Raw genomic sequence first — 20,604 nt, 5'->3', positions numbered from 1 at the left:
ATTGTTCATAATAAATTGAATAGAATTAAAATATCTGTCTCGGAAGATGTTTTCAAGCGTAAAATCAAAAGCATTTTATTTACATGTACATCTCTACATGGTATTCATTCTTTCCTTACAACTATGCATATCGTTATACTTTTTTAGTAGCCTTTTGTGTATAGCACCATAGTGTAGATATCATATATAATGCTATATTCACGGCTTTATAAATTATTGTGATATCATAATTATTATTATTAATATTTCGCACCAATTAATTCAAATATCAATCGCTCCCAGGTACTCGGTCTTCCACTGAATTTCCTTGCCTGCCTGGCACTTACGGAACTGAGCCAATGCTTGGCTCTGCGGATCAATGCAGACCGTGCGATCCAGGCAAATTTTGTGACGGCTCGGGCAGCACGACTGTGTCCGGAGATTGCGATCCTGGTAAAATGAATGTGATTCTAAAATATTTCCGATTGAAAATTTATATTTTTCCACAGGATTTTATTGCCTTGTTAACGTGAGCACGCCTACTCCGAGCGGATATGGCAATTTCACGGATGGGTCGGAAATATGCCCTACCGCTAACGGGGGAGAATGTCCTGTTGGCTTTTACTGTCCTGGTGGGACTGGTGAGCCGAAACCGTGTGACGGAGGCCATTACTGTCCCAATTCCAGTAAGTTTCCTAAGTTGTTTAAGCCCAACATATTGTTATCCGATAACCAGAGGTGGTCTGTAATGAAGTAATTCTACTTTATCGAAGTAATGAAGTTGGTTTTACCGACTTGCACTTCGTGCTAGACTGGCTATGATTTGAGCAACATTCCATTTCTAATTCACAAGTCTAAGTTTTTAGAGAAACTGGTCCTGCAGTTCTTTAAAATCGCTACTTATTCTTATTCTAGGATAGGAATGTTCGAAGCTGCTTCTATATCTGTACCAAAGATGACTGTTTTGAACACCTTCGCTCAAATATTATGGTGAATTTACTTCCATTTCAGGTATGACCGCAGTGGGACCGCTTTGCGAGGCGGGTTACTATTGCAACGGGTCCGCGACCCGTCCAGATCCAGAAGATGGCGTCAGTGGAAATTTCTGCCCCGAGGGATATTTCTGCGGTGAGGCGCAAGATATTGCTTATAATTATTATGCCATTCGTTTGTGTATTCTGCATGGCATCGACTCTCGCTGTTTTGCCATTCACTATTTTGAATGGCTTGCGAACGTGACAATCACTACTTAAGATGTCTCTCTATTCAATATTTGCTGTTCCGAACATGATCCATCTAGTATTGCCCTCTGCAACATATTTTATAAACTTTCAGAATTCGGCGTCATACCTAAACAGGAGATGTAACTAAAAAGTATTTGGAATAGAAAAAAACGAAGTCTTGATCTTGTTTTGGTAAGAATATTCGCTGTGCACATGGTTTGGCTGTCAGATGAGCAACAAAGTTGTAAAACTTTGTTTTTGCGCAAAATTGGAATGGAATTCTAATAGGTGCGATTATAATTTTGTCTTCAGAGGCCGGCACGCAAAACCCAGAGCCATGCCCGGTGCGCACGTTCGGAAATGAAACAGGACTAGGTGCGAGGACAGACTGCCACGATTGTACCGCAGGGTATTATTGCAATGAGTTGCCCGCCACGGAACCTACCGGAGTATGCGACGAAGGTAAATGGGATTTTCAAATCTCACATATTCAAATCATGTCCAAATGCCGTGTTTGCTTTATTTTTTGCTATATCAATATTGCGGTTTGATGTATTTCAGTTGGGTGAAAATAGAGTATCTGATATGAAATTAGGCTCAGTAGAATTGTTTGATACGAATCTCATCGGTATGGTGTGTTGTCAGGTTTCTACTGTATGAGCGGGTCGTCCTCTCCGCAGGAACAGGCTTGCCAACCGGGATACTTCTGTCCGACCAAATCCCCCGATCAGGTCCTTTGCGACTCCGGCTTCTATCAGGACGAAAGTCAGAAATCTGATTGTAAAATATGCCCCGCAGGTAAGCTACGGTAGAGATGTGCGGTGTTTAGTGCGCTTACACTGTTAATTAACTTGTAAGTCTAAAAATACATGTCGTAGGATATATCCTTCTCCTGAGTGTAAATGCAGCACGGCTGTTTGTGTGACCCCTCGAACACTTTTTAAATCTACCCAAGGTAACAACTATATGTCTCGCAATGTAATTAGCTAGAAGTCTTCAGAGATCAGTTGAAAACTGAAAGGCACGGGAAACCTTACTGCCACGCAGCCTTCATTATTGTGTAGGATCACCATATGTCCTCTTTTTTCAAGAAATGTTATCGTTTGACACAACTTGACCTCTATAGCTTTGAGGGCCAGGAGATCGTACGGAGGCAACTAAAAAATGGCATAATATACGTGAAATCTCGATTCGGATTGCCTGGTTGACTAAAAAAAGAAAGGTCAACATCAACCCATAATAGGATTCGGGAGTAGATTCGAAAAAATTGAACTCTTTTTAGTCAGCACAGCAATAGTGGGAGTAAAATTTCCTAATTCCTCGTATCAATGAATGCTACTTCATCTATTGTGATTTGTAAAGAGTGTCCTATATTTCGGATCTCAAAATATGGTAACCCTTTTATTTTGGCAAATGGCGTCATTTTGCTCGCCTGTAAAACTTGGGATTGCTTTACGAAAACCTGTCTGATAAGACTTTTTTCGCGTTTGAAATGATACGAAAATACATGTTTTCTCGAAATTTGTCGACCAGTTTGTGTAGATCAACAGTCGCATATTCGTTCCGTTCAGGCTATTATTGCGATCGGTCTGACGGACCCATATCGGATTATACGTTGTACGACTGTCCACTCGGCTACTACTGCCCGGAAGGTACCAGGATGATGAACGAATTTGGCTGTCCCAACGGCACTTACGGAGAAGGACTCAACTTTCAAAATGCCACGTCCTGCAGCCTGTGCGATCCCGGAAAATATTGCAGTCCCGAAGGAAGGACGAGAAGTGAGATGACTGAATGTTTTGACGTTACAGGGAGAGCGGAAGTTTTTGAATTCATCAACCATAATGTCCATAATGCCAATGTCCATAATCATGCAAGTCATGAAATTAGAGGATGTTCAATGCCCTTATGCGGTAGACAATAACTATTCGACCTGAGTACACATAGCTGATATTTTTGCAGCATCTGAACCAAAACAAAAGTCTGCAGTGTAGCGGTTAAACTGCTAGTTCGATTGATTCTGGGGGTCACTCGGAATTTTTCCACTACCCGTAAGACCAGTGATGGTATCGAGTATGGGTTAGAATGCACGGTTACATCATGAAAATCATGATGCAGTTGACTGAACACTAATACGTTTTACAACCCCACCTATGGCGGAAACCAATAGACTCTGTCATTGTCACATTTTATTATCGGTGAATTGAATTGCATTGTGTAATCAACTTGCATTAGTTTAATATACTTTTTGATACAAATCAATGGTCTAGTTTCTGGATATATCGAAAATTTATTAAAGATTGATGATAATGCATGTGTTATTTCTTTAACTACTATATTTTATCCAATTGCGACTCGGTACATTTGGTTCCATTTTCGTCAGGTTAGGACATACCTTATGCAGTGTGGATTGCTGTTTATTATTTTCATACCAGTAAAAAAATTTTAATATCAATTTTTTTAAATACATAATATATTTCCTGTATGTAAGCAGGTGCCCGTATTTTTCATTGATTAGCATTTCCGAGCTTTTGACGATGGATGATGCTTTGATGCTATCATGAAATTAAAGCTTGCAAAGTACTTTGAATAGTCTTTTGTGAGTGCTGCACATTGTTTTACAGGCACGCAAATTAACTGCGAGGGCGGTTACTGGTGTATCGGGGGGGCGGTGGTTCCCAACCCTGAAGATGGCGTCACAGGCGAACCGTGTCCAAAAGGAAAATACTGCAATGCAGGTGATCCTATTTTCCGATTTACTCACATATACCGATGTAGCCTATATCATCCCTCAAGATGCCTCTGCAGTTCGGCAGTTTCTGATTCTTTTTTCGTTCATTTCAGGTGTGGCGAATCCGGTTCCGTGTCAAAGAGGTACATTTAATAATCAAACTGGGAAGGAGTACTCAGGCCAGTGTGAAGATTGCACTCCTGGATATTATTGTGACGAGACTGGTCTCGAAGAGCCCAAAGGGCAATGCTATGCTAGGTAAAATCAATCTTTCTGCCGATATCTTCCAATAGTGCAACTAGTTGTGCCAACTCTTCAAGAATGATTACTGCAGTCTACAACTTTGCTCCGCGTTGGATTGGATAAATCCAAGTTGAGACTTATCCAGAATCCACTGCATTGCAACTGATTCTTAACTTGTGATTCATATAGTCCCTAATCCTTATTTCCTGTGACACGGAAGTGGCCAATTGTAATTTGCAGCATCTCTTCCGGATTTCCACTGGGATTTACTCGGGCAAATCGCATTTGTCCAATTGCCACACCGATTTTCTCATTACGTTTGTAGCGTGCAATTCCGCAAAACGATGTAATCTCATTGCTCATATGAATTTTGCTTCACTATTGTAACACAATTTCAACAATTCGTACTGTGCTTGGATATGTTCAATATATTATCATCCCTTTCTAGATTTTACTGCCCAGGCCGTGACGAATCGCCTGAAAGTAACAACTGCACTATCGGCCACTACTGTCCTGAAGGTAATGGCTTTTGATAATTATTATGTCAATTTCCCTAAATCACATTTACACACAGGCACTGGCACCCCGTTCACGTGTGATCCGGGCACGTTCAGTCCAACGGTGCAAGCCGAAACATGCATGCCTTGCCCCGCTGGAACATACTGCATCAATGGGATCGATTTATTGCCATGCCCTCAAGGTACAATCAGAGGCGGTCAAATTTATGCTGTGAATTTCTATTTTTGTAATTGCGAGTGGAAGTTACAACATACGAGTCATGCCAAAACTACTTCATGTAGAAGTTGAAAATCAAATATCTGAAAAGTACCCGAGTATATAGTTTTGAAAAAGTAGATTTAGTCGAGATGCTGCAAACTTGTAGCATTAAGTCAGACGTGGGCTTTTGGGCATCTTTCGCAAGTTTTAGTGCATTTACAACGAGTTCCAACACAGGCCAAGACTACTTCAGGTAGAAGTAGAAAATGAAAGGTTCAAAAAGTACTAGAGCAGTGTTACCAACCTTTTTCGACTCATCGCCCCTTTATTAAGCTCGACACAAATTTTCGCCGTCATAATTGTGGATACGAAAAAGAAGCCGTACAAACATCAAATATATTAGCCAAACTCTGACCGTTGCTGAGTTAACTAAAATAAGGACATTTTTCCGAGTAGGTGCTTAAAACAACGGTTTACGCGTCTACTTTCCATTGAGTTGACCTTTTTCAGTCAACTTTCACGTCATATGCAGAATAAACCGTCTTCACGTGCATTTTTTGGTCATGTTAATTAAATATATCTACCCGGATGTTCAAAAATTTTCGCCCCATAGTCGCCCTTTTGGTATTTTTGCCCTCTTGTTTCTCAAAATCGTCCATGATGTTGGAAAATGGTAAACATCACAGATGCTGTTTTCAGGGTTTTATTGCGAAGAAGGTACCGGTTATGACTGGAAATCTTGTCCTCCTGGGCGGTATGGACAAAGCAATATGCTCGCTAACAGTACCGACTGTGCGGCTTGTGAAGCTGGGAAATACTGCAATGATGCAAATGCTACAGATGTATCCGGCGATTGCCACGCTGGCTTTTATTGCGCCGGCAGCAGCAGCACACCTACGCCGGACGGATCTGACCGTGAGTTCATTTCTGTGTTAACAGAAGAAATTATATAGCTTTGAACGATGCCTGAACCTTTGAGCTCTGTGCTGCAGTAAAAGATTTCTTGTCACTTCAAGATAACTGGCAAAGTTGGCCTGTAGCTCCATGAAATGCACTCCAAACATTCCTCAACTTTCTACCCCCCATTGTAGCCTTGAGAGGTATTTTGGAACAATAAGCATGTGGAGTGCATGATCTATTTAAACTCCACTGTATCAGCCGCAACATCGTTCACAAACGATTGGTATGTTCAAGAGCAAAGTTTTCTGCGCTAGAGTCGCAATTCTTGAAAGTATACCTGGTGTTTCTTGGAATCATATAGCAACATCATTAGAATTGTAGTCACGCATTAGTACAATTTTCGTCACCTGAACAACACTTTCACCTTGTGTATTGTATCTCATTGATCTTGGTGGTTAGATTTCTGATTGTCAGTGTTGTCACATGTTCCTGCATACTGGAATGAAAATTGTATTGCATATGTATATCCTCTTATCGTGCCCGATTTTAGTCAACTCTTGAATATTCAAACACCTTTTGCCACCAGTAACTATACTGTTCTGTCATCTTCAGCTCCAAACGGAAAATGTTCTCCCGGATATTATTGTCCTGAAGGCGCAACTATAGAAGTGCCGTGTGAAGCAGGCACTTATTCTCGGGAAGAAGGACTTGTGGCGCAGGTATGTCTTTGAGACGCTGCCTTTTCTTAACAACTCCATTTGGCAAGTTACCATAATTACACGACTATTTCGGTATGCATGGAATTCGCGACGTGCCGAGTGAGATTGTTTTAGAGTTTTGGTCGGAAAAGGGGATAACAAGGTCATTGGACCTCTGGCACTATTTACAAAAAGCATGTTGCCGACAAGATAGCGTAATGGTGAAGCGTCCGGCTTCTTGATCGGTCGGTCGTGGGTTCGATCCCCGGCCGGGTCATACCGAAGACCTGATTAGTAACACTGCTATCCATGACTTCCCTGCTTGGCGATCATGCATTACTGGGATAGCATTGAGGGTGGTGCATGACTTAGAAAGCCGTAAAGGCTATATCTGCACTTCCTTATCCAGCGGCATATGCACATCATGCACTCATGGTATGAATATGCACAGATCGTGTGTATGTGTATCATGAGTCGGTGTATATGCCGCAAAAACATCAAGGACAAAAATAAACTACGTCCTTTCCTTCCATCCTTCCTTTCCTTTCCACTTTACTGGCATGAATGGCTGAGAATTTTTTGTCAGCTGTCATTCAAGAAATTGATTTTGTTTCAAAGTCCTAATATTTGCTTAATTGACCACAAAGTCTATTGAAATTAACTGTATTAGACGTTCCTTCCAGATAAGTCGATATCTAACTGCGTGGTTATACTTGGGTGATCAGATGACCTGATATGATCAAATGTGAAGCTATATTTTCTTTCATTACTAGGAAAACTGCACACTTTGCGATCCTGGCATGTATTGCCTGGAAGGATCTTCCGAGCCAACTGGGAATTGCTCCGGCGGTTACTACTGCGTTCTTGGAGCCAAAACCGACAAGGTTTGTATTGAAAATCAACATATAAGATCCAACTCTGAACTTTCCTATGACGGTAGATTCCTGTCGCGGATGAAACGGGAGGGCCTTGCCCGAGAGGTCAGCAGTGCCCACCTGGTACAGCCACACCGCAACCTTGCCCTGGCGGGACGTACAATGATTTGGAAGGACTAGAATATTGCTTTACTTGTATTGCGGGGTAAGTGACGTTGGTTTGTTAACTTTGAAATATGACCAATCAATTCGAGATTTCAATTCGAGAATTGAAGAATATCCTGGGAGATTTATGCGATGGTACCTTAACATCATTGATATGTCTCTTTTAGGTATTACTGTCCGCAAAATTCCAGCACATACGAGGGCAAGGAGTGTCCAGTCGGACACTATTGTCCCAACGGAACCACCGACCAATTCGAATTTCCATGCCCGCCGGGTACTTACAATCCGTTCACCATGCAACAATCGTTGAGAGATTGTAAACCATGCGATCCAGGTCAGAACTATTGTTTTGGTGCATTGTCGTGGGATCCTTTATTAGTAGGGCGTTTTTTTTTACCTAAAAAACGGAACATTTTGACCTGAAAAATCAGAATTCTGACATTTTTGGACTTATTTTGACCTAGCTTATGCAAATTAGGTGTTTCCCCATATAATGTTGGAATTGTACTACTTATCTTCATTTCTGGTTGGAACTGTCTGTCCTTACGAAGTAGTTTGCCTAAAAAATCTTGTTTGACTCAAAAACTGACAAATTTTTACATGAATAAACTTGATTTTAACGAAATCTGGCCCTATGAAGAATTTCAGTAGTTACATCACGTATCATAGTAGAAATAATTAAAAGTTGTTGTAGTACAACGAAAGATAGTTTCCTACATTCCCGGTAGAAAGTGTCTGTCCGCAGTAAGAAACTTGCCAAGAATGGAGAAAGAACGTTCAACAGCAGCAGTTGTTGGCTGAAAACACGGAAGTTGTGCGACTGTGCGTACACTGCTGCTGACAAACCGTGTTGCTTCATTCTGAGAATGGTGTCTACATCACATTTTTTCATCAAGCGCTTCTTGATATAAGAACCATGCAATGCCCACGCAGTCTTTCTTCAGTTAGGATATTGCGGTACGTTGAGCATAACACCGCACGTCAACCTATTTGTTTCATTTGAATGTTTATGATTCACAATGAGCAGACATGGGCCGTCTACAGCGGTATAGGCCTATGAAGAAGGCTACATGCTGTAAAATATCAAATGATAAGTTCACCGACAGTGACAAACGAAATGCAGGTTGTAAAAAAATTTTGACTTTGTAAACAATTTTGACATTTTTTCACCTAGCGCTACAATTTTGACAAAATTTTGACTATTTTTGACATGTCAAAAAAATCGCCCCATTTATTAGCAATATTGTTTGCTTTAAAATATGTTGGTCTACACATTTTATCATTAAACATCAAATTTTTTATTCTGAAAATAAAACGTTACACGTCTGCCTCAGATTGAGTTTCTCGATTGTGACTACATAGGAACCAAGACGTAATTTTTTTCATGTAAGGGTGGATCGCTAACGCCGTTTCCAATTGTAGGTTTCTATTGTGACGGAGAAGGCAGAAGCACAACTGGTGCTCCGTGCGCCGCAGGATGGTATTGTACATCGTGTGCCTATTCCAACAAGCCATCTGATCCGACATCTTCAAGCACTGTGATAATAGGTATATCGTTAATATTCTACTTTTGATATTGTGTATCAGAGCTGTAATGCACAGGGTAGAAGACCCAGCACTTAAGTTATGCCTTGTAAACAATATCTTGTACTTCTGATGATCAAGATCTGTGACATACTACTTTCTACTGGATGCTTTTGAATCTGATTTTTAAAATGTCAAAATATAATAATCAATCTACTATGCTATTAATTTGTTTAGCTTGTCGGTTTTGGTTGTGTTTCTTTCATAACTTCTTGCATGGTTGAAAATTCAGGGGCAAATGAAACCAGCTGTCTTTGTCCCGTTAACGATTCGCTTACATCGACTGGAGGTCGCTGTACAGCAGGATATCACTGTCCCGAAGGGTCATCAGCACCATTGCCATGTCCACCTGGTGAGTATTGTTGGACTGCAATCTATGTATTCTTAACTTACATGGAAATTTCGTTTAACGATGAACGCTATACAGAGGTTGAAATGTTTACTCTTTTGCACTCGTTTTATCAATAGTGTCTGTATATATTTTTCAGTTAAATATACTGTGTGTTGTTGTACGTTTTTTGTATCGACGATTAATTTACTGTGGAATGACTATGGATTGGAGGTACCACTTCGATATATTAGAATGAGTACAGTACAGAGATTATTCTCCTGAATACCGTAAGTACGTTTACAATCTGCCACACTATCCAGGTGAATTCTGTGAAACCGACGAACTTGGTGCGGATACGAGTGGGCAATGTGCGGCCGGATATTACTGTTCTGGCGCCAGTTCTAGCGACATGCCAACTGATGGTGTTACAGGAGATGCTTGCCCGTAAGTTATGAAAATGACTCTGATCTGTGATCGGTAGTCTTGATATAAATTATGAATGAGAATTAGCGTTGTTCAAAAATGATTTTTTTTCCGGATTCCGGGGATTCATTGTTTAAATTGTTGAGTTGCCTAAAAAAGCGCTGAGCACCAAATTTGACTCGATTCCAACAGGGACATGTGAACGCGCAGGAGGTTGAAAATTCTGAATTTATTATAAAAAAATTTAAAAAATATTAAAATTTTGACTTCACCAACTGGTAGAAGCAAAGTCATTGCCGTTGACAATTTTGGATTCGCGAACATAGTCTGGGCGGTGGGTAATCCCAGAATTGTTAATGAAAAACTCAAATAACTTTGCTTTTACGGGTTGGAATTGCGTCAAATTTGTTTTGCATCGTTATTATTGACAACTCCACAATTTCATGGGGTTGACAGTAAATTTTGAAATAAAAAATCAATTTTTTTTTATAACAAATTAAAAATTTTTACACTCCTGTGCGTTCACATCTACCAATTGGAATCGAGCCAAATTTAATGTGCAGCGTTTTTATAGGCAACCTAACAAATAAGTGAATCCCCAGAACCAGGAAAAGAAGTTGTTTTTCAACAACCCTAATGAGCATTCTGCGGAATTTAATAATGAACAAATCTCCATCTTTATCAAATTTTGATGTTACAGTGCTAATAGTGTTGTCACAATCGTTTGGATTACACAATACATATTGAATATCTCATTAGTCCTCCTAAATATGATACTTTCATTGACAGAGCTGGGTATTATTGTGAGAACGGCACAGATGTTCCTACACCCTGTCCATCTGGGTCGTACAGTGGAAGTCGGTACAATAAGATGGAGGATGACTGTGACCCGTGCACCGCCGGTAAGATTTTATGTTACCCGGTCTCTTGTGCGATAAACGATAATGCAGTCGACGTGATGGATATTGCAACGAGTGTCCGTTCGGTACCACCTAAAAATATGAAACATCAAAATAATCAGTTCCCTGATAGTCAATATTATCTCTCTATCTCTTCTGTGCATACGAACCCTTCACGACATACCGAAGCATGTCTGTACTTGTAATATATTGCTGGGCATAAAAGTTTTGTTAATACCTAATGACAAATTTACCCCCACAACTCCAGGGTTGGAAGGGTAGGCACCAATCTCAACTAAAAAATGAAATTTTTGGCAATTAAAGCCACACTGGTATTGTGAATCGCGGAAACACAATCAAGAATAAATTTCTATAGATATTCCGTATACTCGGCGATGATTTTGTATGGTATTGGCTCATACCGTCACGCATGTCTCAGGTGTGGCCAACAGATTTCGTTGTACCGATTTGCTATGAGTTTGCATGCAGTGGCAATGAGCGGATAACGTTTGAATTAATAAAATGTGTAATTCTAAAGTGTACAAGTACATGATTAGCTTAATACAACTAAACACTACTATTCAACTTCTGTATTTTTAAGGGTATTTCTGCTATGCCGGGTCTGCTAATGAAACAGGCCAGTGTGACCCAGGGTTTTACTGTCCTCCTGGTCAGAACACCAGTTCGCCTGTTGATTTTGCTTGTCCGCGAGGGTTCTATTGCCTGGGTGGCGATCCCGAACCACGTCCCTGCGCCAACGGCACATATCAGAATTTGACCCAGAAGGTGAGTGGTTGTGTGCGATTCTCGACTCGACTCGGACTCAAATCACAAGCTGTTATATTTTGCCCTGCACACAACTCGTAGTTTAACAGCAAGAAGCCTTCACTTCCAGACTTGGATTTTCTGACATTTTTGGTCACGACATTGACTGAGTATGTGGTCTTGTGAGAGGAGAGACTTAGTCTCGTAAAAATCCAATAGACACCCTAGCCCTGCAGTAAGCTTGCTGTTCCCAGTCCTTTTATTGTACACAAGTCAAAATATGTTCTGCCTACCGCTCATCGTGCAAAGACATCAACTACTTGGAGACATACCAACGAAAACGCTTTATTTATAGAGCTACTGCGAACCTTGTCCAGAAGGATATTACTGCCAATCGATATCCGGAGGGATTGAAAGTGGGGTGCCAGCGCCTGTTGAATGTGTACAAGGTTATTACTGTCCACCTGGGACAGCCCGTTTTGATCAGTATGGATGTCCTGAAGGGACGTATGGGTCACAACCAGGGCTGATCAGCGCAAGTCAATGCACTAACTGCACCGGCGGTAGCTACTGTGATACATCTGGACTTGACCAACCCCGTGCACCCTGTGAAGCTGGGTATGTATGTATATTTTATTAGTATCGACATTACGAGCAAGGTCGTTTAACCATTATACAGCATTGTGGTGCTGGGGAGCTGTGTTTTAACAAAAGTTCTCTTGTAACTTATTCATATATGGGCTGACGGTGAAGTTGAATATTGATTTTAGGACTACATTCATTGCGCTATAATATATTTCATTCAAAGACATTCTGTGTGCCCCTTATCAAGAGATAGCGGCACGATAACAAACATATGAAGAAGAGATTCATATGAAAACCAATTTGCCAAAGTAATTTCAAAAAGAACTCTAAATGGATTCAGCTGTACCGTAACTATGCGGTAGGCATAACACAGAAACCATGTAAGAATCCAATTATATACTGCATGGAAAAATGTTGGACGAACACATATCAATATATATCATTGAGATATTTTAAGAATGTAAAGGAACTCTTTCTGTTATAATAAAGATTGAATATTTAATTTCATAATCTTTGACTCTAACACAGATAAATGAAATGCAGGAAATCATAGTGAACCTGGCGTCATTTCAAGTCTTATTTCACAAACGAAACATTCAATACCATTTTGTAGCCCATGCTAAAAGCAATTGCATTTACTTGATTTTGATGATTAGGAATTTTATATGTTTGAGTAATGCCACCATGACCCTTACAACGAATCGCTACATTCCTAAAAGGCTCTGTACATATTTGTCGTGGATAAAGAGTATATCGAGGATAAGCATTTCTTTAAACTATTTCGTCAGTGCATGAAAAGCACATGTCAATTAAGAGTCATTGTGAAGATAGATGGAAGAAAGTCTATACAAACTTGCTGCGATTAGATGAAGTTATCCATGAATCATACTTGCTATCAATCAACGAGTCCATCGCTGCAACAAGAATCAGATTTAAAAAATTTGTGACTAGTTTTGTAAATTTTGACATTGTATTTATTGCTTCAGGTCCTATTGCACCCTGGGTGCCGTAATTCCAAATCCAAGAGATGGCGTTACAGGCGACATATGTCCTCCAGGGAAATATTGTGAAACAGGCACCACAACGCCAGACCTTTGCCCTGCAGGAACATTCTTTCCAGGAGAAGGTGTGACTATATTCGCTGTCGTTCTTGTACTATTTTTACCGCTACATCCTGGTGGAAATATTCATCGATGCGTAGACTTTTCCAGTGCCGATTATTAAAAGTGAACGGCTCAAATTTGATAGATATTCTTTTCTTGAGGGGCTGAAAATGTGGGGTACTGCGCCGATTGTACTGGCGGTATGTACTGCGATACTCCGGGCCGTATTGAACCAACTGGGAATTGCACTGCAGGCTATTATTGCCCTGAAGGATCTAATTCTTCAACAGGTACTGTAAATGACTTGGCATGTAGGAATAGGGATTACTAAATCATCACGCAAGTTCAGATTTATCGTTCCTAATAAAGGTATCGATCCCAAATTTCGTCTCTCACTGTCTTGTATTGTATCTAACATAAACCTGAAATGACTTTCTATACTACAAGATATGTACTTTTCGTCATCACATATTGTTAACACATATATCATCGGGTAAAGTGTCTTCTTTGTTCTGTTCGCAGCATTTCCATGTCCTGCCGGATATCAATGCCCGGAAGGCTCGCCAGATCCGTTACCTTGCCCGCTTGGCTATTTCACAAACCTGGACTTGCAATCGAATTGCACAGAGTGCAGTGCCGGCAGTTTTTGTAATGGCACCAGTATTGATGTAGGTTTTGGATGCTTTTGAAAATTTCAGTTCCCTGTACTGCATTCTACAGTTGAGTTTATTGATTCAATCCACTAAACAGGTTTGTCCGCAAGGATATTTCTGCCCGCCTGGCTTTGGTGAAGCCCAAGCTTGCCCGAGAGGTACATACGGAGATACGAGTGGCCTCACATCGCAAGACGAATGTAGATTGTGCGATCCCGGTAAATATTGCCCCGAATTAGCTGCGAAAACGTATGCTGGTAAGTCATTAAACGAGACAGTGAAGATGCTACAAATCATTACGTGGCGTTTTGATTATCAGGTGCTTGTGACGCGGGTTACTTCTGCCGAAATGGGTCGGATTCAAGACAACCATCTGGTGGTAACGTGGGAGACGCTGGTATATGCCCGTCGGGATATTACTGTCCTAATGGTAAAATATCAATTTCCGTGGTACTTTCCAAGTCCGACATACTTTTACCTGTTTTAAGTTTATGATAAAAAAGCTGTTGCCATTCATTTCAACTATCAATATTTCACACAAGTCTGCGTACTGTTCGCACAAAGAAATAGCTACTTCTCGTTCTGAATCTTTAAATGTCTCAAATTTTTATCGAATATTTCAGGTACCGGCGAACCGGAACCATGCCTTTCCGGAACTTTCAACAACGTCACGATGAGAACCAAAGCAGACGATTGCGTGTCTTGCAGACATGGCATGTTTTGTGAAGACAGCGCGTTGTCCGAACCCAACGGAGAATGCGAAGAAGGCTTCTATTGCAGCGGAGGCTCGGACACCCCGAGGCCGCCCACGGTATTCTTACCCTGACAATTGCTTCTTCTAGCTAATTTAAGAGGATATTGATAAATTCAAGATCTTGGTCGCTTTCACTTACAAATTAATGATTTTATTCGTTGCACTGTGAACTTTCGAAGCACCTTTCGTTCAGGTGTTCATGCGAAAGTAACGCAAGATCAGTAACACAAAGAAACGTAGAATTATATGCATATCGTGTCATGACAGAGAGAACAAACTTTTGGATTCCAGAAGAGTGTGTGTTGTGATGTCATAGATAATTTAGGCGAAGATCATGAACTTAACCTATCCAGGAGAAAGCTAATCGTCTGGTTAAAACTGGTAATCATGTCACATAAAGTTGTATGAGACTTTGGATTAGGATAACCCCTAATCATCTGGTGAAAGTTTTAATCCAGCGAAGCAGTCTGCCACTATTACCGGTTTTTAATCAGTCAATTAGCATTCTTCTGGTTTCGTTAACTTTATGATGTCTGCCTTTAACACCAAAATCAAAGTTTGTATTTCAAACGCAGAAAGTTTTGCTCCTGATATTTGAAGAGCTTTCTGCAAGTACAGAACTTTAATATAGAGTTGAATACACTATTCAGCAATAAGGTATTTTTAGTGGAATACAAGGGGTGCCATCCAAGTGAATGAAAAAATAAGGATAGCCAAACTAACCTCGAAATTAGTGAAGTATTGAATAAGAAAGAAAGTAACCTGTTCACGGCCTTTGTGGTGTGCTGATGGCTAAAAATGGGGGTACTCACGACCTAATTGCAGAAAATTAAGACAAACTTGCCGAAAATATATACAAAATAAGGACTCAATGTAAAAGTAAGAACAAATTTGTGAAATAAAGACAACATAGTTTTATTACACATTACCCTTCAAAATGAGAAATCTGACAAAAAGGGACGATATGGCAACCTTGATAATATACATTAGGTGTAAGTGTCAGGTGAAGTTTCTCATGCTGTATGGGTAACAATGTAAGTTTGTAGCGAATCCTTGTAAATTTTCGTTTTCAGGCTACTGCTACCGGAGGACCATGTCCGCCTGGTTCATACTGCCCTGCTGGCAGCAGTCGCAGTTACGCCTGTGATGGTGGTAGCTATGCACCAAATGCCACGATGAAAGAATGCAACCTTTGTCCGGCTGGGTCGTTTTGCGAACCAGGCGCGGTCAACCCGGAAATATGTCCAGTCGGCCACCACTGCGTCGAAAACTCATCGTTTGCAACTCCGTGCACTAACGGTACCTTCAACAACGGGACAGGTTAGTTGATTTGTGTCTCGATGTTTTGTATCTTATGTAAGACGTGTGTGTATTTAGGCGGGACTGGACCTGAATCATGTCAATATTGCTGGCCGGGATGGTACTGTCCTGACCGCGGAATGGACTATCCTAAAGGAAAATGTGCGCCTGGATGGTAAGGCATTGTCTGCGGATTTTCACAAGCTGGTTTCTGTAGAATTCATTTCCGTGTTAGGACGGGCGATGTTAATGATCTCTTGAAATCTCTACTAGCTGCTGACGATTATCTTTGACCAGTGTCAGCCGAAAATAATAGACTTATTTCAATATGATTATACTATTCTACTTCCTCTTTTATAAAGTATAGTGGTATTCCTAAGTTAGGCTTGAATTTTATATAGAAATGTTCCAAATTTTTATCTTCCTAATTCAGGAGTTTTCACCTATGCGTCATGTCGCTGTTTTCAGTTTTTCACAGAGCTTACTCGGTATATAGTCAGAGTTGCAGTACCACCCTAATAGGATTGGTCCTTATTTGGGTTTCAAGTAAATCAGGCAAAAGTTATCATGAGTTTTTTCAGTCATCAGCATCCCTAATAGACCCTAATTACGACTGAGCGAAAATTAAATCTCATTTAACGATCTGATTCCTAAATTTCGTGGTAGCTGGGCTTACTCCATGTTTTTACCATCTAAATATCTCCAAATATAATTCTTCTTATTATTGACACTTTTGCTACCGTATATTACAGGTATTGCTCGCTTGGGTCGTGGATGTATAAGCCGGTCGTTGTCGGAAGTGGTTCGGACATTTTGAATTGCGTATGTCCTGTAGAAGATGGTATCGGTGGAAGATGTTTGGCGGGAACGTACTGTCCGGAAGGCTCTGCTGCTCCAATTGTTTGTGACCCAGGTAATGTCAATAATTTATCATGTTGCCCTCGCTAAACCGTATATAAGACAAATGCATTACATATGTTAGTGGTGATCTGCTGTTATCATAATATGACGATTTTGCTTATTTTAGAAGTGAACATTTTCATTTTGTTTGTCAGGATGCTACTGCGACAGCGATGAGCTATTCAATGTATCCGGACCATGTCAAGCTGGCCATTACTGCACAAACGGCAGTACAGAGATCGCGCCAATAGGAGAAGACTACGGAGATATTTGCCCCAAAGGAAATTACTGTCCAGAGGCCAGCCCCGCTCCAGTTCCCTGCGATGCTGGTACAGTAGTTTGCATTCGCCATCTTTCTATGGCTGCAGTTATCTGATAATCACATTCAGGGTTTTACTCGTCTGAAAGGGGTAATCATAACTCCAGCGACTGTATGCTGTGTACTGCTGGGTTCGCTTGCCCATCTCCGGAGACTGTGATTCCCACAGAGCAATGCCAGGTTTGTATATCAACTGCCTTGTCGCGGTGACAATGATTTCAAGCCAGACTTCCAGTATCATGGACCGTTGCCGCTATCCATTTCCTAAAATGCATACAGATTTTAGTGGGCTGTGACCAGAGGGATTAGTAAATAAGTACTTTCTGTCTACTTGCATCAATTTGAGTGCAATTGTCCTAGAAACCGTTGAGATATAGCCCCCGTATCGTGGTAACTAAATATATATTGTAAGATTGCATCTATTTGTATTGTCATCAGTCCGTTTGTGTGAGTGACAAAGATTGGTCTGGCCAATTTGCCATCAGCCACCCTGGATTATTTTCTATAACTATGGGAACCTTCTCGCGCACTACTTTGATCATCTCTATTTCTATTTTTAGCTGTGATGACATGGCAGTTCTGTTGTTTCTTTAGTCCTTCTGTGCTACATCAATTGTTGCAAACCATATTTATACCTCAAAGTCTTCCTAATGGTTTCGGTGGCGAAGGATTTCAGGGACTTGTAAATTTCGATTACAGGCCGGGTATTACTGCCTGCCTGGTTCGACAGAAGTGGCCCCACCGTCAGGACTATGTCCAAACGGAACGGCGTGTCCTACACAAAGCCCCAATTACGTACCATGCTACTCAGGGACGTATCAACCAAATTCAGGAATGGACAGTTGTTTAACATGTCTCGAAGGTTGGTATTGCCTTTGAATTCTTAGTTATTTTATAGTTAATATTCATTTCATCACTGCATTGCATATTCAGGGTCGTACTGTGATTACAATGAAGCAAGAAATGACGGGCATTTGGGAGTAGTCTCACCAGTTATTTGCCCTGCCGGATTTTACTGTCCGCTCGGTACCAATTACTCGTCGGAATATCCGTGCCCAATGGGAAAATATAGCAATGCCCTCGGACTTACATCTGAAACTTGTACTCCTTGCGATAAAGGTTTGCATGTCTAGTTCGTGAAATTGAACTGATGCTTTACATGCTGTCGAAATGTATGTTAAGTCTTATTGATTGGTTTTTTGTATTGTTATTGTTGACTTGATTATAAGCTACAGAATTAGTGTTTGATGAAGTAGTTTTGATTGATCTGATTGGTTTACTGAATGTTCACTACCAGAATTGTAAGGCTCAAACGCTGCCAACATAGTATCTACACCAAGACTATATTTTAAAGGTAGAATAGCTCTTTGACTGAAAAGTAACGCAATGCCGAAAAAAATCAACAGTTGCAGAATGATAATAAATACAGATCAAAGTTTAAACTAGGTTATTTGATCGCACATATTTAATTCAGTCAAGAAAATACCGTTTATTTGTTGATTTTCAAGTTTATATGTGTGCTGCTAATCAGCAATTTTGGTGTTCCGTTACTGTGTAGCAGTAAACGAAATTCACAAAAATATTCCTGTTTCCGAAAATTTTTAGCCGCTGCTGGTCAGCTTCTGATTTACTCGCGAATCAATTTTGAAAGAATTGGAACAAAAATGAAATTTATGTCCTCGGAAAGTCTTTGTTAACCATAATGTGACCAAAATAGGAATTTGGCCACTACTACTGGCTATTAGGAGCCAAATTTAGTGTGCAACGTTTTACGTTCAAGCAACCTATTGAATAAAGCACTATGTTGGTATATATTAAAATAAACTTCAGCCCCAGCCTACCATCTTGCTAATAGTTTTGACCTCTGTTGAAAATGTAACCCCTCTCTTGCCGATACTTGCAAGTGCAAGTCCGTTATTTGGTCTGTATTCAGGATACTATTGCGATGAGACCAATCTAACAGCAGTGGTGGACGTATGCTATGCAGGCTACTACTGTCCGCCAGAATCCAGCTCACCAATGCAGGAAGACTGTCCGCAAGGTAAGAAAGCTCATTTGTAACGAGAGTACATTTTACATTATTCCTACATTGTTGTTTCCAAGGCTACTACTGCGAGGCAGGATCGTATGAGCCGACTCCATGCCCCGAAGGAAGTTATGGGGACGCCGCTAAACTTGGCTCGGTCGACGAGTGCCGGGGCTGCGACCCTGGACAGTATTGCGAAAGCGCAGGCCTCCGTGGCACGTCTGGTGGATGCACTCCCGGTAATTACATCTGTGGATGTCAGCTTGAAAGTTTTCCTTGTTCTTGGCTATTGTTTGAAACCTCGCAAACCTCCTGCATTTCTGGTTGTTCTTAGTTGTAGATTTAAGATACTAGTAACGAATCTGGGGGTTTCAATGTTACTCTAGAACACTGCACTTTGCACTCCACCCAACCTGAACAAGAAGTCTTTGTCAGTAGAATAACCAGCGATATTATCGGATCTCGGACTGTTATGTGAATGGATTCAGAGAGAGAGAGAGAGAGAGAGAGTCTTCATTTTTATCTAACCAAAATACAAAACAAACAGACGGCTACAATGATGCTATAGAAAACACGAAGCACAGTATTTGGTATAGGATGGTGGATGACGGATACCACCCTGATGGTTCAATTAGTCTGACCACGCCCTCATCAAATAATTACATATTCTCTATTCAATCTGGCTGTAACGAATGGTTGTTGAAAAAAGAAAAATACAGAAAGTTAAAAGATCAGTAGGGTAACTAACATTGTTAGTATGACGATAACAGGTAATCAAGCACGTATTTTTAAGACGATTATACGGCAATTCATGGATATGTCGTGGTAATGCATTCAATGTGATAGGTCCTTAGTAGTTGATAGATCTCTTAGTTGGGATGCTATTAGGTGGGGGTAAACAGATATTTGACTTTAGTGAGGATCTTGTTTTACGGCAGTGAACATGTTTATGTTAAGCGGGTATGGAAAAGTCGTTGAATACATGGGGAAAACTATTGGAAAAATATAGGCCAACTTTTGATACTTCGAAACAGTATAGTTCGTCTAACAAGCAACGTGAACTTGAATTATTTCTGACTCAAATGGATGCAATTTCGATTTTTCTCTCAAACATTTACCATCCAATTTCATTATGCATCCTTTACCTTACAGTGGCCTTCATATTGACATATGTGTTGATATTATCTAGGATTTTACTGTTCCGGCAATTCAACGCAGCCGGATCCAATCGGAGGAATTTTTGGCGACCAATGTGACCGCGGGCATTATTGTCCCCTCAACAGCAGTTCTCCAACACCGTGTCCTGCAGGTATGTGCTTCAGCGATTTTTTACATTTCTCAACAAAAATTGGTCGCTATTGCCTCTTGTCGGTCACGTAAATGAAATGATTTGAATCCTGAACATGGAATGTATTTCGGATAAGAGTGTTTT

At 40.6% G+C, this 20,604-nt stretch overlaps 1 protein-coding gene across 2 annotated transcripts in view; it reads left to right on the top strand.

Moving 5' to 3' along the window:
- The window catches only part of LOC145450119 (uncharacterized), a 113,786-nt gene that overhangs the window by 48,521 nt on the left and 44,661 nt on the right, over positions 1-20,604 (top strand). For both annotated transcript variants that reach the window (XM_080328603.1, XM_080328604.1), the window contains exons 53-89: positions 283-432; positions 489-665; positions 991-1,107; positions 1,515-1,664; positions 1,848-2,000; positions 2,774-2,983; positions 3,827-3,940; positions 4,047-4,191; positions 4,625-4,695; positions 4,751-4,876; positions 5,593-5,808; positions 6,406-6,512; positions 7,265-7,375; positions 7,432-7,571; positions 7,699-7,865; positions 8,954-9,079; positions 9,348-9,467; positions 9,767-9,890; positions 10,659-10,771; positions 11,370-11,554; positions 11,889-12,151; positions 13,105-13,244; positions 13,383-13,511; positions 13,744-13,889; positions 13,972-14,131; positions 14,194-14,304; positions 14,498-14,685; positions 15,702-15,948; positions 16,006-16,102; positions 16,680-16,840; positions 16,983-17,156; positions 17,217-17,326; positions 17,846-18,008; positions 18,080-18,265; positions 19,080-19,187; positions 19,250-19,411; positions 20,362-20,481. In XM_080328603.1, the coding sequence (XP_080184729.1) occupies positions 283-432; positions 489-665; positions 991-1,107; positions 1,515-1,664; positions 1,848-2,000; positions 2,774-2,983; positions 3,827-3,940; positions 4,047-4,191; positions 4,625-4,695; positions 4,751-4,876; positions 5,593-5,808; positions 6,406-6,512; positions 7,265-7,375; positions 7,432-7,571; positions 7,699-7,865; positions 8,954-9,079; positions 9,348-9,467; positions 9,767-9,890; positions 10,659-10,771; positions 11,370-11,554; positions 11,889-12,151; positions 13,105-13,244; positions 13,383-13,511; positions 13,744-13,889; positions 13,972-14,131; positions 14,194-14,304; positions 14,498-14,685; positions 15,702-15,948; positions 16,006-16,102; positions 16,680-16,840; positions 16,983-17,156; positions 17,217-17,326; positions 17,846-18,008; positions 18,080-18,265; positions 19,080-19,187; positions 19,250-19,411; positions 20,362-20,481 (5,487 nt within the window). The remainder of the gene's footprint in view (positions 1-282; positions 433-488; positions 666-990; positions 1,108-1,514; positions 1,665-1,847; positions 2,001-2,773; positions 2,984-3,826; positions 3,941-4,046; positions 4,192-4,624; positions 4,696-4,750; positions 4,877-5,592; positions 5,809-6,405; positions 6,513-7,264; positions 7,376-7,431; positions 7,572-7,698; positions 7,866-8,953; positions 9,080-9,347; positions 9,468-9,766; positions 9,891-10,658; positions 10,772-11,369; positions 11,555-11,888; positions 12,152-13,104; positions 13,245-13,382; positions 13,512-13,743; positions 13,890-13,971; positions 14,132-14,193; positions 14,305-14,497; positions 14,686-15,701; positions 15,949-16,005; positions 16,103-16,679; positions 16,841-16,982; positions 17,157-17,216; positions 17,327-17,845; positions 18,009-18,079; positions 18,266-19,079; positions 19,188-19,249; positions 19,412-20,361; positions 20,482-20,604) is intronic.

The sequence above is a fragment of the Botryllus schlosseri genome, chromosome 11, assembly GCF_051294905.1.
Source record: "Botryllus schlosseri isolate E-star chromosome 11, Bs_hap1, whole genome shotgun sequence".
Taxonomy (NCBI): Eukaryota; Metazoa; Chordata; class Ascidiacea; order Stolidobranchia; family Styelidae; genus Botryllus; species Botryllus schlosseri.
This window is presented reverse-complemented; position numbering and strand designations above follow the sequence as displayed.